Source organism: Sinohyriopsis cumingii, chromosome 5 (assembly GCF_028554795.1).
Source record: "Sinohyriopsis cumingii isolate HCF-2022 chromosome 5, ASM2855479v2, whole genome shotgun sequence".
NCBI lineage: Eukaryota > Metazoa > Mollusca > Bivalvia > Unionida > Unionidae > Sinohyriopsis > Sinohyriopsis cumingii.
Genome location: NC_142965.1, coordinates 52,119,904 through 52,139,608, shown reverse-complemented (window position 1 = coordinate 52,139,608; position 19,705 = coordinate 52,119,904). Strand labels below are relative to the sequence as shown.

Here is a 19,705-nt window from a genome sequence, read left to right as displayed (position 1 = left end):
AATGTTTAAATACTTCCATACGTTCAATATTTATGTAGGCGAATTACCAATCTTGTATTTTTAAATTTATAGTCCACTGTAGTATTGTTTAATAGAAATAACCATCCAGTTTCGTGAAAAAGTAATTCATCACATTAAAAATGATAACCACAGACCTTGACACTGTTAAAGTTCAGTGAAATGTGAGCCGGTAAAATAAGGCTAATGCTAATTTCAGTAACAGTTTTGCCACAGTGTCTTGCGGACAATTACTCACAATGACTTGGTACAAACTGAATTGGAATTTTTGCACGTACTCTTATCATACCTAAGTTATATTTATAACAAAAGGAACATTATCTAGCCGAACTTTAGTCTTTTCATTGTCTGCTAATAGCATGTTAAATTTGGTGAAGATGTGTTTCATATTACTGGAAAGCATTACCCACTAGATCGCGTTAAAATGGAATTTAATAAAGGTGTGATTTTTATCAGTCAGATAACTAATACCAAAGCCAAACATATCACCAGTAATGTTACTCTGGATGACGTACAAAAACAGTTGAAAAACATCCTGACCGGGGGGGGGGGGTGGAATTGGAAAGAAAAGGGCTTTCCCGTTCCTATTTCGCTTACGCACATATTTCGGTTCAATTACGGGATAAAAAAAATAACGATGAGTATGCATGTCTATATATATGTTTGTTATATCTAGAATCAAAATTTGCTCAGATATAACACTGGTTCAAGGACTGGATTAAGAAATAGCTTCTTGCTAGAAAAACACTGTGTTCATCTTGGGAATTCTTTTATCAGTATGTAGAGGGCAGACCAAAAACAGACCATAAAACATCTTTAACAGACTGTATTCAAAACCTTAACATTATTCATTAGAATAGATGATTATTAATCAAATGAATGTAATTAAATACTTAAGAAGGGTGATCCGAATTTCATATTTTACTCTTTCAGCAAAGCAGATTATTGACTGCACTTCCTATAAATGAATATTTTGTCAACAGAGTCTAATAAATCCACTAATCATTGATGGCTTTTGAGCATGTCTATTTATGTTGCATGTTATGAAATTGCTACAATGGCAGGAAAATCTAAACAGACTGTTTACATGTGCAAACAAACATGAATGCCAGATTTCATTAGCCTTGCAGCTTCACTGTACGAGCAACTATTTGGAAAAGTAAACATTAGGATTAAAGTTTCAAAAATGTCTAAATAAATTGAAAACACGATGGAAAAGCCGTGAAAATGTCAAACAAATACATTTAATAGGCATTTTCTTCTTAATACCAACACAAAATTATATTGCAGTTGACTGTCATGTTTGATTGCTGAGATTAATTTCTCCTTCATTTAAAGCTTCAGAGTATAAGATTTTACAGAATTTTCAAATCATAGTCCATTGTCCTTCTCATTAAATACAGCATACATCAAGAGAATTACATGAAATTTACAAATTAACAAAAGAAATGGAATCCAGATTTTAAAACTGTGTTCCTTGCTGATATACAATGTGACACTGGGAAATCGGAAAATACTTAGTACTACTGGAATCGGAGACCAACCATATATCGGTGAGAAAGCCGAAGCATTCGCGCTATTTATTTCAAAAATGCAAATCGATATTTTTAAGAAACAGGTGGATTTGCAGAATGGAAAATTGTATGTCTCTATTAAAACGAATGCTCCTTGGTTTAATGGTAAACGTAGAGATAAAAGGAAACTACGTGAAAATACTTTGATTAATTAAATTCTTTCAAATCCACTGTAAAGAGAACGAATTACATAATGAAAAAAGCAGAATACAAAAAGCTCTGCCGAACGCGTTACTCTACAACTGAGTCAAAGGGCATAAATTGCATGAATTATGAGAAGGAAGTCCGCGTGAGTTTTGGACTATTTGTAAACTCCAAAAACGTTTAAATAATTATTCTTGACTCAGTTTTGAATGAATGCTTTGAGCCATTTCCACTTCTACCAAATGCTGAAACGTTTTAATATAATATTTAGCAGCGGTATTTATCCTTCAATTTGGAGCAAGGGTCAAAAATTATTTTTTTTTTTTACAACAGTAATGATTCCGATGCAAATATTTATGGAGTGATACCATTGCTTAGCTGTATAGGAGAACGTGTCTATTTGCATATTAAATCAAAGACTGTCCGCTTGGGCAATTACAAAAGATGTTATTACTGATGCACAATATGGTTTTCTGAAGAATAATAGTACAGTAGACGCCATTTGTATATTAAATTATTTGCTTCAAAACCTACCTGAAGAAAAGTAAATGCTTTCCAGTACCTTCACTAACTTTGAAAAAAGCATTTGATTATATGGAAAAGACACGTTTATGGCGAAAAAGTAGTAAAAATGCGGATTGAATGGAAAAAGATTAACAATGATAAGATCATTTATGTCATGGGTAAAGCACTTAAACAAATACTCAAACTATTGCCATTGTTCAATTGGACATCCTCAATGAGATAGCATCTCTCCACTTCTGTTTTCTCTTTATATAAATTATCTGGAAATTGCATTACAATCCAATATAGTTGCGTACATATATTAGAAGAAATGTTTCTAAATGTTGACGATACTGTGATACGTTCAGAAACAGCAGACGGTCTATAAGCATCCTTAAATAAGTTACAAGCATACTGTACATGAGGGAAACTATATGTAAATATTAATAAAACAAAGGTTATGCTTTTGTTCATTAAAGAGTTATAATAAACGACGTTTCATTAATATACGGAGATGTATTTCACAACACTGTAGTTAATTGTAGTTATCTAGGACTAGTTTTTGCCAACAGAGGATCGTTTCGATGTGCTACAAACACTATTGCTGCAAAAGGTGTCAAAGCAATTAGCATACTTCTGAATAATACTAACAATAAACAATGTCCAGTAATGATTATGTTTGATTTACTTGATTCTTGTGTATCTCCCATTTCGTGTTTCGGCTGTGACATGTGGAGATTTTTAAAAGCAGAAAATATAGAACGGATACATAGAAAATAATGCAGGTGGTTACTAGATGTGGAACTACCAATAATATGTTTATATATGGACAGTTGGGCCAATATCCACTTTATTTGAATATATATGTGAATAATATTGTGTACTGTTTAAAACTGCTAAACAAAAGTAATTATATTTCTAAAAAATATAACAATTACCGCTAACAGGTTGCCAAAGAAACAATAATAAAAACTTGCTTTGTTATTGTGAGAGCTATTCTATTGAACTCAGGATTTGGAGAAGCCTGGTATTACCTTAATTCATTCTTGTATTACCCTAATTCAGTCTGGTATTACTCTAATTCAGCCTGGTATTACCATAATTCATTCTTGTATTACCCTAATTTAGCCTGGTATTACCCTAATTCATTCTTGTATTACCCTAATTCAGCCTGGTATTACCCCAATTTAGCCTGGTATTACCCTAATTCAGCCTGGTATTACTCTAAGTAAGTCTGGTATTACCCTATTTCAGACGGGTAGTACCCTAATTTATTCTTGTACTAACCTAATTCAGTCCATATATCTTGTATTGTTATCGCTTTTTCAGCAATCAGCAAATTACATATTTCATTCTGACTGACGTTCAACAGTTGCCTCGAAAACTTCATACATGCACAAATATATAAAAGTTATGATCGAAACCACTTCTTATGTTGACCTCTCCGGTGGGCTGGTGATTCGAGCGTCCGCCTCAGATGCGGGAGGTCGTGGGTTAGAACACCGGCCGAGTCATACCAAAGACATTTAAAATTGGTACTAGGAGCTGCCTCGCTTGGCGCTTAGCATTAAGACGTTAGTGCTAGGACTGGTCGGCATGGTGTCAGGATAATCTGATTGGGTAGGACATCATGCGACATGTCTGTGGCATGGTGCCCTAGTGCTAGACATCACAATAAACTGTCAAATTGTTAAAGCTACGCAAAAACTCAAAATCACACACACTTCTTATCTTAGAAGAATTGTCTTTTGGTAGTCAAAGAAATGCTTTAAGTACATTAAGAGTTTAATCGCACCCGTTAAATATCGAAACTGGTAGACATATAGGGAAGGAAAGATATGAAAGGTCACGTGAACTTTGTGTAAATAATGAGATCGAATACGAATATCATTTTGTCTTAATATGTTCTCCATACCTCTCGCTTAGAAAGTGTTATATTGATCAATATTAATGGCAGACACCAAATATGCATAAGCTAAATAAAGATTTGTGCAACTCTAAAATACCGAGGTACATATGTGTATTATGCATTCGAACGCCGAGTATCTTCATTCGCTGTCTAGTTCTCTCCGTCTATATATTTGTTTCTTCTAAGATTGATATGAACACAATTTTATATCAATCTTTTTAATTCGTTCATTTATCCCTACAACAGTACGTTGTATATGAATTACGTATTATATTGTCTATGTGCTTTCTCGCATACGTTAAATCAATAAAAGTGTATTCTGTAAAATATACAATAAGCCCAGCCAGAAGGAGCATGCATCAAACTGTACGTTGAATTCGACTACTGTTCTTGTACACAAGGAAATGCGCATGTGCATAATAAGAGGAAATGCGGTAAGTACGATCACGTTTCAAAACATTAACCCACATTTTAAGATGCCTAATCATAGTATGTAAACCATTTGACATATTGGTCAAGTAGTACATTATTTCCTTGTTTTCCCTCATTGCGTGCCATAATTTTATAAATGGAAAAATATAACTTCATGACCAGGACACCCTATTAGTACCTCTATTCAGTGCACCGAACTCTCTCTCTCTCTCTCTCTCTCTCTCTCTCTCTTGAATTATTTCCGAGCATGTTTCATAGATTTCACTGGGGATGAGTACACTCTACACATTGATTGCATCCCTCCCCTGTAATCCCAATCCCTGACCAGGTCATTAAAACGTACTCTGAAACAATAATGACAATTGAAATATTATAATAATGATTTACCAAGGTAATTCTGTCTCATATCTCCCCATTTGAAGTAAAAGAGGATCTTGTAGGTACCATTTGGAAGCGTTGCCACGACAACCCTCTCACCTAGGAGTAGAAAACGAACATGTTTTGATATCCCTTCCTTATGAAATTGGCCAAAATATTAAATCTAGGGACAAAATAGCGAGACTAATTGTTCTATCCAAGCACACACACACACACACACACACACACACACACACACACATATATATATATATATATATATATATATATATAGACACACACACACATGCATTCCTCCTACATAGTCAGTAATGGTAGACTCGCATAACATGTAACATTCCACTTCATATGTTTGAGTTTCACCATTTATCTCGTTGTCTGCCATGTGTGAAAATACATATGGTTACCATTGATAACTCTTCCCAACACGCATTTTCAACGTTTTATCTGATAGGCTACTAAAAAATAAGAAGGCATATGTCACCAAAACAGACACTGTTTTCCTTGTCTGTTCGATATCCACGCAGAAATGTGGAGATCTGATTTTAATTGGATAGCTTTGGAGTGCTGTTTGATAAGTATCAGTTCCGGTTTAGGTATGAGTGAAAAACACATGAGGAGGAGGTTTTCACAAAATGATAGGGTGCAAGATGAAGCTGCCGAACACGTCTTCACCTAAAACATTACAGTATTATCACTTCCTCTGTCTAACTGATACAAACCAACACATGACAAACCCTTACTGTCAGTTGCACTAATGCTATCGGGAATAAGGTATGAGTTGTAACCTCATCGTTACATGAAAACAATCGTAGATGAAGAGAAGTAAGGAGAATAAGAACATCCCAATGTTCTTAGACTGTTTTAGATTCGAAGAAAGAAGTACAACCATGAAGATATATTTCAGCAAGGTTGCCTGACACAGAAAACAAAAAGGAGCAAGAACATATATGAGTAATCCACACATATGAATAGTCTCATAGAGACTACACAGATCTTTAAAGTAACAGGGAAAGAATGTTTAATGTAAACTGTTTTGTGTCCGTAGTAAACAGCATACTTATCTAAGCGCCCTGTACGCGTTTCCAGCGTATCCTTAACCTTGAAATGCCGTACTATTCAGAGTGTGCATCAGTGAGCTCTTAACAACTAGTCCTGGACCAAGTATCATATCAAACTGTGCTTTCTATGGATGCATTTAGTCTCCAACAGATTAAAAGAGCAAACGAACATGTTGGAAACGAAAGGTAATTAAAATGAGCAAATATAAATAAATAAAGGTGTAAAGTAAATAAAAACACAATCAAGTTTTACACAGGCAAACATTTCCTGATTTCCCTTTACTGGATTTCCAGGTCTCAAATGGACCCCATCTGTCCTATCAGGACCATCAATGTCTGCACAATGAAGATCCAGAACGCTAAAAACCTTAAGACACATCTGCTTACGTTATGAACAGTGAAAAAAAGACTCGGACGCGTGAACAAATATACCACATACATTGTTTAGAAGAAAAGACACAACAATGATTCTGCAACGCCAACCCTCCTCCTCCTCCAGCCGCTACCATAGTTTTTTTCTGAACTTGAAATGTTACTAGAAAATATTGTTATTAATCATCCATGCTTGATAATACATTATTACTCAACATAGTTAGCATGACTTAATGGCCAAATGTTTACAACAATGCAATAATAATCGACCATCAAGGGGTTGTCAAGGGAGACATGACATGAAAATAAAGGAGACCATATTTTTTCGTCGAGGAAATCATTAAAGTCGCATGATGAATGATGTTCACATCGATGATCATAATACGTTTTACCAATTAAATCCTGGTGACTCGGACGAAAGGTCACAAGTTAGTTATATGCTGTTGCTCTGAACTAGAACATCAAACATCTCCGTTCATTGAATCAAGAGCAACCGTAGTAAAGGTGATACCAAGATGTATTTTCTTATGGCTGCTGTAATATAGTAAATTCATGTAATAAGCAAACTGATAGCTGACGCTAAATGCCGAACAAGTCATGACAGCTGGAATAAATTATTTACTCAATATTATTTCATTTAAGATATAAATGATATGTTTGTAAATACATTTCTTAAACATATTTACACCATTTTCTCTCATTTCGGTACCTGTGTATTAAGATACGTATGTAACACAAACGTTTGTGGAAAGAAATCTTTGCATATTCAGTTTATCAAAGTGGTGCAGCAACCCAGTCGAACATTACATTTGAAACTAAACAGAAGGCTTTTAAGCAGTCATAGTGGATATGAAATGGCGTAAAATAATACGATTTGTTAGGTATATCTACACTTTTGTAACTCCTGTTACATGATATTTAGTTAAATATTGCATTTTTTTTTACTAATGGCTGTAAAATATAGAGAATATCTTTGTTTAGTTAGGGGTATGATTCTCGCTTGGGGTGCGATAGGTCCCGGGTTCAAATCCCTGACTAGCCCCAATTCTTATGTTACCTGTTTAGGCTCGAAAAAACAGTTACACAAGAAAGAGTGAAAAAACAAACTTTGAAAAATATAATAACGTATTTACCTGGAAAATTCTGTAAAAATGAAGAAAAAAAATATGAACTTACGGTTTTAAGAATCAAATCCAAAAATAATCCAAGAATAATCCACGAAAAAATGTTTGAAGTCCTAATAACAAAATGTTTTAGTAATATCTAGTTCGAGTCCCGACAAAGAATCTAAGATGGAAGACCATGACGTATACTGTAATATGTAGTGTTGAAGTCTACAGTGTAGAAACAAGAACTATCACTCCGGTTTTGGAAATCTGAATACATTTTTTTTTAAAGCTGTCCTTGTTAAACAATTTAAAATGAGCGCACCTGTTTTCCAGGAAAAAGGAATTAATCCTCTTGAATCCAAGTAATTTGAAATAACTCCAAACAGCACAACATACAACTTCTAGTGTAAGTTCCCAACTACTACTGAGAATATCTCTCCAAAACAAAGGTTATATCGTATTCTAAAACGCAAAAATTGGGTCACGTGATCATGTTCAAGAACCTCGTCGAAATTAATTACTTGTTAAAGATCACGTACCCCCAGTGTGGTCCTGACTAAAACTAATAATTTTACTCTAAGAAATAAAAAAAATAAAAAAGACCTTGACAACAAACAATCATTTTCAAATAAGAATAGAACTTGTTTACGTGGTTGCTACTAATTTTGAATCAAGGTCAGGATCTATATCAACACCTGGTGTTTACAAAACGAACAGTCAAGGTCAAACTATTTCCTGGAAAAAGTATCGTCTCCAGTGAATAAATTTACATTACAATAGCAGGTAATGAAAAATAATTTTTATATAAAATATGACAATTAAATTGAAATAAATATATATTAAATCAGATATAATTAAATCAAATATACATAACACTATGTGACGCGAATCCGTTAAGAGCGTAAAATTGCATAGGATCTATAGATTCTGACGCATCTGTTGACAATTATTAATAATAATTTTAAGAATAAGACCTAGTGTCACCATTGCATTAATTTCATTGGCTGATGGGGCTTAGATGATACGCGCGCGCGCGTATGTGTGTGTGTGTGTGTGTGTGATATGGATTTTTAACGTAATTTTAAAAACAATTCAGTCATGTCTCTGAGATGTGTGCAGTGTAGCAGCTTATAGTGATGTCTAGCACTGAGTCATCATGCCGCAGACATATAGCATTACGTCCCACCCAGCCACATTGTCCTGACACCAGGCCGACCACTCCTAACACAACCTCTTAACACTGAGCGCCAAGCGAGGAAGCTGTTAGTACTATTTTTATAAGTCTTTGGCATGACACTGCAGGGGTTCAAACTCACAACCTCCTGCATTTGAGGCGGACCCTCTAACCACTAGGCCACCGGAGAGTACTACACGATACTAGAAGAATTCAGTAACATCCCATTTGTTGGGGTAGATCACATGAATAAGTAAGTTTGAGACAAAATGTGTTGTTTAATCCATTACATAGGGTACATTGTGAAATATAGTCGCAATAGAAGGTGAATATAAGGAAAGAACTAAATCAGATTCATTCCAATTTTGGAATCATCATCATTTCTTGTGTTCCTGTTTTAAGTCTGCATACATGTTTTATGTTGTACTTAGATATTATTCGAGAGGAAAAACTTCTTGACGACGCCATCTTGAGAACATCACGAGCCATGGTGTACCTGTACATCTCCGTTTTTGAAATGTATACGGAACTTTCCATTTATTTGGTTTTTATACAACATTTTTCAGGATTATTTTAGTTTCAAATCATAATACTTTAAGTTCCTCTCACAGTTTCATTTGTTACTTTGATAATTAAGTTATTTGTTAAGTTTTAAAAATGGTGTTGTTTTTGCTTCTTTCTGTTACTTAGTTTATGACCATAGATTCGTAACAGACTACTTACCCATAGTTGTATTAACCAAGAATACACCTTCATTTACGTAACACGTAGAGTTATCTCCCCCGCACACACCGCACCTATCTCGCACTTCATTACCCAATTTCCCATCACAACCAAACACCTGCAATGGATTGATCAAAAAATGCTTGCGTCAGAGGAAAGATTCTGTTTTCTTTTAAGAGGTAAATAATTTTAATATCTGACGAAACCTTACGTAAATTTAAAGTATATAATATTGCAATGTCCATATATAGTCAGTCTTCAATTACCCTCTGCCAGTCAAACCGAAACTAAAAAAAAAAAATCTTAAGCGCATGCTATTTAACCTCTCAGTCTTAATAAATAAAGTAAAAAAAGTTACAGATCTTTAAATACGTGTTACGATTATTGAGCTAAGTGCGCCACACGCGGCCGAAAACTAAATGTTTATTACCAATTTAGAAATATCGGGTTCTGAGACTAAATTTTACAAAATCTGAAAGCAGAGCTTAGTGTGTTCATTAATAGATACAGATAAACGAAGTGAAAATAGTTATCATAATTGTAATTTATATGAAATGTATACAGATGTTTCGAAACTTACTTTCAGCTATTCTGCATTGAATGAAAAAGGTGCTATATATGTGAAGTGGTTTAACCTGCCTTTGTGAAAACTAAACTTCGATAAGGTCTTTAACATAGTAAGTGTATAAGTTGGACAGATCATTATTATAGTAAGTGTATAAGTTGGACAGATCATTAGTATAGTAAGTGTATAAGTTGGACAGATCATTAGTATAGGAAGTGTATAAGTTGGACAGATCATTAGTATAGTAAGTGTACAAGTTGGACAGATCATTAGTGTAGCAAGTGTACAAGTTGGACAGATCATTAGTGTAGCAAGTGTATAAGTTGGACAGATCATTAGTGTAGTAAGTGTATAAGTTGGACAGATCATTAGTATAGTAAGTGTATAAGTTGGACAGATCATTAGTGTAGCAAGTGTACAAGTTGGACAGATCATTAGTGTAGCAAGTGTACAAGTTGGACAGATCATTAGTATAGCAAGTGCATAAGCTGGACAGATCATTAGTATAGTAAGTGTATAAGTTGGACAGATCATTAGTATAGTAAGTGTATAAGTTGGACAGATCATTAGTATAGCAAGTGTATAAGTTGGACAGATCATTAGTATAGCAAGTATATAAGTTGGACAGATCATAATTACTTTAATGTATAAGCTGTAATTGAACGAAAATAGTATTTTCTTAAAATGCCTGATTAGTCCTAGGAATTAAAATTATAATGGAAAAGAAGTAATGGTTACTTCAAATTAAATTATCGAAAGAAAAGTATGAAAGGTATTGCGACATAGTTCTTCAAAGCAATTTAAATGAAATACAACTAAACTAATTCACATGGCTCAAACTACCAACACCGTCGAGGTTCCGAGAAGGATGTACAAAATTAGTGAAAATAATAAAATTGCTATTAAAAGTGTTTAAATGTTTATTATTGTTAATAATAATAATAATAATAATAATAATAATAGTAGTAGTAGTAGTAGTAGTAGTAGTAGTTTAGAGTACTGAGTTACTCAGAGCTTAGCATATCACCTTACAATACCCCTGAAGGCAGGCGGCAACCTTCCCAGTCGATCCGGGTGCTCCAATGCTCTCCTCATAAGTGGGTTCCAGACTGTTCGTACTACAGGGGGTCCCATCCGGCATCAAACCATACCGCTGATAGCTGCTGGGCTTGTAGTCATTCTTGGGAGTGCATGACACTTCGCAGGTCGCATATTCTGTTGGAAGGAGATATGTCAAAAGTGTCCTCACTACCTTATGGCAGATCATGCGTTTCGTATATCATTGCACAAAGAGGGTATTAGTTAATTTGATTTACTCGGACTCAAGCAATATATTCTGAAAAATATTTGATGTCCGAGCATCTATGCTACTGAACCCTAATTATTTTTCAGTGGAACTATATATATATATATATATATATATATATATATATATATATATATATATATATATATATATATATATATACTGTCAGCATGCTTCCGATATGCTGCGTCGGAAATGGAAACCACATCCCTTTTCGTCGAATAAACTCTTCTTTACATCTAAGAAATCTGCCATTATCTCGAGCTGAAACTGCACTGTTGATCTGTGACAAAAGTGACTGGCCACAACCTACTTAACTGTGAAATTTCAGACAGTCGCTTGAAGCTCTTCAGTGAAGTACTTAAGAAAACAAGGTATTTGGACAAATATGTTCGTGAACCAATTCGTTTCCATTCACATTAAACTTTCTTCATATCTCTGTTAACCTGAGTGTGTTTTAAAACTGTTAGTAACTGAAATACTAACCAAACATCACGTTCGGCATTTAGTCTCTCTGCTTCATACCTTTTTCAGAGTAATTACACCTGTAGGAATTCGAACGCGGCCTACGCATGCATGTGTTAATTTTTGCATTTGTATATTTCTTTCACTTTTCATTAATATTTATGGCAAAATACTTGTATTCATGGGTTCTGAAGGTATTACTTTGTATCCAACGCAAATACGAGTAATTGTTACTATTACTTGAATCATAACATAACCTGTTGACGAGGTTTTTACCCATGTAGTGGAAGCGATTTCCAGTGCCATCGTACAGGTCAGCGCTGAAAGCACCAGATGCTATGAGACCAGTACAAACTTCCCCAGCCCTCTGCCTTATCAGAACTGAGGCATCAGAGCTGTCATTATTGCACGGCTGGAATACGAATATTAAAATTTTGATTTATTTATTTCTCTTTCTTACTTTATATGTAATCTACCCCCCTCCCCAATAAAAACAAAACAACAAAAATGATAAATAAAAATTGCAATGACCAGGCCAAAAATTCTAACGAGTCTGTTGTAGTGCTTGATCTTCTAACGAAATATCTATTTTGTGATTATGGCTTGTCATACGTTTAATTTCGGTCATGTATGTTACACTGTTGTAGACTCTCCAGTTTGATGATCTCTTCCATACAATTGTAAACTGCCACTGATGTCAATTTAAGAAACATGATCAGAATAATTGACTACATTGACTAAAACTGAAAATACTTGGCGAGTATGAAATTAGCATCATACGATACAAATAATTTCATGATAATACTTGGCAAGTACGAAATTAGCATCATATGATATAATTAACTTCATGAAAATACTTGGCAAGTATGGAATTATCATCATACGATATAACTGCCTTCATAAAATTACTTGGCGAGTAAGAAATTTACATAATATGTTATAATTACCTGCATGTTGCAGAATATTGCTTGATATTCTTCCCCCTCACACGGCGGAGCGTTCCTTGGTCTATAAGACGGACATAGGTAATATAATTATCTTCATAACAGTTTTATGTTTGACATGCATAAGTCGAGTTATTAATGACCGATTATATTTTCGTCTCAAGGAAGCCGAATAATTCATTTATTTGTTTCATTTAAGGGAGTGCCTTTCATTCATAAACTTCGACCCCGAATACATTTCGACTGAAGTTTTAATTCATAATTTAAAAATAAGAACTCGTGGTTTTCTTCATTATTTAACAAATATATGACTCTTGTGGCAGAAACGTACCACCCTTAATTTCTGAACGACCGTATAAATTATAGTGTTATTATAATTACAAAATATAGCCAGTCCAAGATGCTCACGATGATCACAGTCATGTAACATTATAATAAATTTCCATGACCTAAACCTCAGGTGCATATAATTATAAAATTAGAACAGGGAAGAGTGTAGCAATGTATAGCGAAGAGTGTAATGTAGAATCAAGAGTGTCGCAATGTAATGTGACAATACATAGTAAAGAGTGCAGCAATGTAATATAGCAAGGTAAAGTGAAGAGTGTAGTATAGTAATGTAGAGTGAAGAGTGTAGCATAGTAAGGTAGAGTGAAGAGTGTAGCAATGTAGAGTAAAGAGTAGCAATGTAAGAGTGCAGCAATTCAACATAGTAATATAAAGTGATGTATAGTGAAGAGTTGAACAGTGTTGCAATGTAATATAGCAATGTGAGTGAAGTGTGTAGCAATGTAATACAGAGTAAAGAGTGTAGCAATGTAATATAGTAATGTAAATTTAAGTGTGTAGCAATTTAATATAGCAACGTACAGTGAAGAGTTGAAAAGTGTTGTAATATAGAAATGGAGAATGAAGAGTGCATCAGTGTAATATAGCAATGTAGAGTGAAGACTGTAGCAATGTAATAAAGACATATAGACTGAAGTGTGTAGCATAGCAATGTGGAGTGAAACGTATAGCACAACAATGCAGAATGACGAGTGTAGCAATTTAATATAGCAATGCAGAGTCAAGAGTGTAGCATAGCAATTGGAATGAAGAGTGTAGCATAGCAGTGTAGAGTGAAGAGTGCAGCAATGTAATATAGCAATGCAGAAAGTAGATGTCTAAATTAGCCGTCACATGGTATTTATGTTTTTCCATTTTTGAGGACTAGATTACAAGTTTCCCTTTTTGTAGTAAATATATCGGATATATACATATCATAGACAATAGGATGCTTATAGTTTAAAGCTCAAAACACGATAAGTAATAAACCCCATGCGTTTGTCTGTGACAATAAGCCAACAACCAGATAATGAGATAGTTAAGAAGAAAATATGTCAAACAAATATTTAGATGCACAGATAGAAAGTAAGATTGACAAAAAAGTACTTGGGATTGTCACAGATTCTTCTCCGGAACCGCACGCTTCTGCCGCATGTCCGAGAACACGCTGTCCACCTTTGCCATCGTCCCCATCCCCCAGGGACCACATTAAACAGGGATGAGTCAAGCCCCGTCTCCGCCCAGGTCATACAGTTACCCACATGGCAGACCTTCCCTTCCCCACAGTACTGGCCACTTATCCCGGTTCCGTAGTTTTCCATCTGCCCATAGGTGAGGGACCCAATATTCATATCGATACAGCTTCTCCAATTACATGGTGCCTGTACAATAGGCAAAGAAAACAGCATACATTTTTCTCGTTCTTTCAGTTTCCTCAGTATTTACAAACAGAGTGCGCGATTTGTGTTTATCTCGGGATTCAACTTGTGAATCAGAAAACTGATATATCGATAACTGTCAATCATGTACTTCCTTTGGCGACATAAATATAACGCTAGCCCATTAATTTCAAGCCACATGTGAGGCATTGCGTGAACGTTATATATCAGTCAATTGTTGTATCCCTGATCCAAAAAAAAAAAAAACAGATTGGGATTTGACACCTATATTACGCTATAAAACATACAAATTTAAATCGTTATTTCTTTGCCAGTTTCACGTGATTTCAGTGAAATTATAATCAAATGTAAAATGTGTTTCAGATAAAAAAAAATATTCTTTTTATTAAAGACAAGTTAGTTTATTGCCAGAGAAGATAGACGATTGTATTTTATGTGCATTATTGTTAAGGGAAAGGATAATAGCATTACACTACTTTATGTTACACGCAACAACTGCGTCAATGGTTTTCAGTGATAGAATGAAATCAATTTTTTTAGTAAACTACGGTATGTCAAAGAACACACAGTCACTAATTTTGCTAAGATGAATTTCTAATCGTTGTAAACATGGGCATAACCAGATCTGCCAACCCATACTAACTGATTTAGTAAGGAGTAGAGCCAACCCATAGTGACTGATGCGGCAAGGAGTGAAACTAAATCATACTGACTGATGTAGCAAGGAGTGGAGCTAAACCATACTAACTGATGTAGTACAGAGCGGAGTTAAACCATACTAAATGATATAACAAGGAGTGGAGCTAAACCATAGTGACTGATGTACCAAGGAGTGGATGAACTGTTTTGGTAAGTTTCCTACCAACTTTCAATACAATAATTTATAATCTGCATTTGTTACAAAAGTTCTTAACATTACTGTCAGGAAAAGTTTGTAATTCTTCAAATATACTCTTTTATTCTCCACACAACCTCACTCATAATATCATGCATGACGTGGACGTTACAGTTTAAAATGACAGATAATGACATAAAGCCATGGCATGCACCCTGATCATGTACATTTATTTCTTGATGACAACGTATACGGAAGACAATTTTTCAGTTAATCCTATGTTAAGTCATGAAGTATAATTAGAATTTAATACACTCTAATTTTCTCCTATAAACTGAACACTGTGGACAAATAAATGTAATCTTCCCGTGTAAGTGGTCATAAAGGGGTATATCTAGGAGTTAAAGATGCTTATCAATATAGTATGTAGTCATTCACTTTTTTCCATCATCCCTCCCGATCGCTTGACATATTCGTGCGCATTAAGGATGAAAGTACAAATAAAGTTTTGTTGATGCCTATTAACAGTTTGAGTTTAGAATAAAAAGGTTAATGAACTTATACTGTCTGAGATCTCGAGCAAACTAGTTACTTTTATGTAGCCGCCGACAAAATAACAAATTAATTTTTCTACTCGATATCTCAGACGGTACAGATAAAATAACCAATAAATATAATATTATACTGTCAATAAAGCATAGTGTTATCGCCCTTGGATTGAACCTATATGACAAATTGTCAAACGTGAGGCATGTGTCATGTTACACGAGGGTTCGAGAGTAACATGAACTATGTACTGCAGACAGGCAAATCGTCACTTAAGGTACTAAAAGATGGAGCATTTTATGGAAGAAAAGTTAAATTATCTAAAAATAACACGACAGAATCCGATTTATTCTCTGTTAGCAGTTACACACAATTTTAACTCAAATACGTTGGTTACATGTTCAGGAAAGGAATATGGCGGTCATATGGCATAAACGGGACTTAAGGGTAAGATGATATGACCACGAGGGTACTTGAAGCATATAAGAGGTGAATGCATAAAGTATGATCCTAAATGTCACGTGTTTGACCTTCAAGCAGTGATATATCTTCCAACTACCAATGAAGAAATTAATAATCCTGTTTAGGTAGAAATTAGAGATTAAACTGAAAGGGAATAATACATTATCCTTCATCAGAGCTGAGGCAGATAATCTTTCTTTCATTTTCTCTCCTCTTCAAAGCAAGTAAGCCTATACATTATCTTTCTTTGAATAAGTACAATTGTTACATGAAATGACACCTAGTGGTTAGAACATCTGCCTCGGATGCGGGAGGTAGTGGGTTCGATCCCTGAGCGAGTCATAGCAAAGAATAATAAAAATGGTACTAACAGCTGCCTTGCTTGGCGTCCAGCATTAAGAGGTTAGTGTTTGGACTGGTCGGCCTGGTGTCAGGATAATGTGACTGGGTGGGATATCATGCTACATGTCTGCTGCATGATGCCCCCGTGCTAGACATCACTATAAACTATACACTGTTGAGAAATTATATAGATATCTCGTGTTATTTGTTTTTAAATTGTTGTTATTTTTTGCAAGATGGTGTGTGTGTGTGTGTGTGTGTGTGTGTGTGAGAGAGAGAGAGAGAGAGAGAGGGATTTGGATTTTTAACGTAGTTTTAACAATTTTTCAGTCATATCGCTACGATGTCTGCAGTGTGACAGTTTATAGTGATGTCTAGCATGTAGCATTATGTCCCGCCCATTCACATTGCCCTAACACCAGGACGACCAGTCTAACACTACCTTTTTAATGCTGAGCGCCAAACGAGGCAGCTGTAAGTACCATTTTTGTAAGTCTTTGGTATGACTCGGCCAGGGATCGAACCCACGACCTCCCGCATCCGAGGCGGACGCTTTAAGCACTAGGCCACCAGAGCGGTTTGCAAGATGGTAAAGTTGCAGCAACTCAAGGAGGTTGAATCAAGGACTGAAATGTTTGTTTTCCACGCGTAATTTGCTAAGAAAAAGAAACCCAACATTGCATTGTATTAATAGGTACGAGGAAGCGCCCTATTACATAAAGTTTATGAAACGCATAGGAAGCATGCAAACCAACCCACACTTTTAATATACGAACGGTAGATCGGTTTTCTCTGGTCAAACGGTTCATCATGCCATAAATTTTTTAATATTTTAACCATAGAATTACTTACGATTCCTTTTGTACAATCCTTCGAATATATGTTAGCACACTCCTTGAGAAAGCATATTTCATAATATAAACACAAAATACACTCGAGATAGATTTTATTCTTAAAAGTCAATCAATATCAGAGAATGGATACCAAAATTCCCTTCTCAGATTAACTGGCTAATCCACAAAACGGCTTTTGGTTCTCTGAATGTCATTGAGGAAATAAATATAAATTATAGGTTGTCGTGCTTACCCACCAAGGAATTGACCTGTGCCTCCAGCCCTTTCCCTTCGTTAATTCACATATCTCGTCTTCAGTGTACAACATACCTATAGAGAACGCAGTAAATGTTAAAGGAAAATATCAAGTGTAACTTAAATTTATATGCAGTGTGTTTCAACAGGCCCCTCCAACATCGCCACCATCATCACATTAAACCAATTCAGAATTTAATTCACAATACTTTTCTAGATTAATGACGAAAAACTCGAAAATTGGTTACACACTGGGCTAACCACAGTAGAGAAGCAACATCTCACTAGCTGTATTTTAACCACTGTCTCAAAGCACAAAAGAAAGGCTCGTAAATACATAAGTAGTTCTCATCTTTCCTTTCTGGTGCTACAGACCAATAGCTTCAAGTTTTATGTGTCACACCTTACGATTTTAATTAATCAAAATGAATGTTGAATAGCCTGGTACAAACTGTATTTGCGATCTACTGTCATACCTTAAACTGTCTAATCGATTTAATCAGTGGGTTGTTTCTTTTATTCAAGGATTTTGCACTTTACTGTCGCCACTAAATGTCAAGTCCTATGTAGTGAACGATATACATTAATCAGAAGTACTTGCTTATTCTGGATCTAAAGTGAAACTACATAACGATATCAAAAGGAATCTTCTACAATGATCAATTGCAACTAATACAATGTCTGATAAATGAGCAGCGCAAAATAACAGTTACACCGTGCTATATCCATTTCTTTATTTTATACTTTCTCTCTCGAAGAAAGAGATCCATTCAAGATCCACAACATTTGGGAGTATAAAGTGCATACATTAATTTGTAATACATGTCACAGGCTAATAGAAAAAAACGATGTTTTTCATACCTGGCATCATTGGCTTCAATACAATGGAGCGGATATCCACGGGAAAGTCAGTAGCCATGATGTTCGTCTCAAAAAGACATTTGGCTCTACCTGATCTTTTGAACAAATACATGTCAAAATCAATAGAAATACCATCAAAATCTGTAAATATTATCATTCTATACTGTGTAAAGTATGATAAAATTAAAACCGGTTTAGAAACAAGTGAATAATAAAAGGGTTCTTCATTCAGTAGCGCAAAGTACACACCGTATAGGGAACTTTTTTATATTTGACCATGTTCTTTCTCACAGTTCTCCTAGTTTGCAATTAATTAATCCTTTTCCGGACAAATAATTTACAGGAGTTTGTAAAATCAGAGGAAGTATTAAGTATATTATAATAGAGAGATAAACATACAATTGGATATACAGACAGATTAGGAGATAGATAAAAGGTAAGATAGATAAATAAATAAAGTCATACTGTAGGAAGGAATTCAGCTGGGTTATACTGCAGTTGCTCCAGTCGGTTGTCCTCTTGCCCATCGTTCCGTCATTGGGCGGGAAGCAGCCGCTGTCACCATCATGTCTCATCCCTAAACTAAAATCATCATCATCATCATCATCATCATCATGGGGATAGATAAATTAGAGAAGATAAATAGATTACACAAATGGGTCCGTATATTTATATATAGTTCCTAGCACAATACTACGTTTTCAGATATATGTTTTGACTTTCTTCTTATTACAGAATTGCATGTTACAACTGGTTTGTTTTGTGACGTGTAAATAACCTCCTTTTCCCGTTCTTAGTCCTATCTATCGAGTTGAAAACAACAACCTAGCAGATAAGCTCAATTACTTATCAAATCATTAATTGAGGATTGTGAGTTATTACTAAATCCCAAAAGTCACGCCATCTTTACTTTTTTGAGGTTCAATATTTTGTATACTTTTCAGTAATTAAATCTAAAAATAATACAAATAATACTATAATAATCATAGCAAACGACGGGAAAATAGAAAACGCAGAAGAAATGCAGAAGACGCATTAGGAAACAGAAAAGGCTTATATAAGCATGCAGATTCAGAAATTGTCACCATACATTCTTATAGTCATTATCGTCGTCGTCTTCATAATAGCATTATAAAGCATTATCCTTGTTATTATCAATATCGTAA

At 34.8% G+C, this 19,705-nt stretch overlaps 1 protein-coding gene across 8 annotated transcripts in view; it reads right to left on the bottom strand.

The window, feature by feature from the left end:
• The window catches only part of LOC149799161 (A disintegrin and metalloproteinase with thrombospondin motifs 18-like), a 78,224-nt gene that overhangs the window by 13,225 nt on the left and 45,294 nt on the right, over positions 1 to 19,705 (bottom strand). For all 8 annotated transcript variants that reach the window (XM_089958331.1, XM_089958332.1, XM_089958337.1 and 5 more), the window contains 9 exons: positions 19,005 to 19,121; positions 18,540 to 18,634; positions 17,677 to 17,753; positions 14,113 to 14,387; positions 12,682 to 12,742; positions 12,011 to 12,146; positions 10,991 to 11,178; positions 9,399 to 9,516; positions 4,969 to 5,058 (listed from right to left, as the gene is read on the bottom strand). In XM_089958331.1, the coding sequence (XP_089814457.1) occupies positions 4,969 to 5,058; positions 9,399 to 9,516; positions 10,991 to 11,178; positions 12,011 to 12,146; positions 12,682 to 12,742; positions 14,113 to 14,387; positions 17,677 to 17,753; positions 18,540 to 18,634; positions 19,005 to 19,121 (1,157 nt within the window). The remainder of the gene's footprint in view (positions 1 to 4,968; positions 5,059 to 9,398; positions 9,517 to 10,990; positions 11,179 to 12,010; positions 12,147 to 12,681; positions 12,743 to 14,112; positions 14,388 to 17,676; positions 17,754 to 18,539; positions 18,635 to 19,004; positions 19,122 to 19,705) is intronic.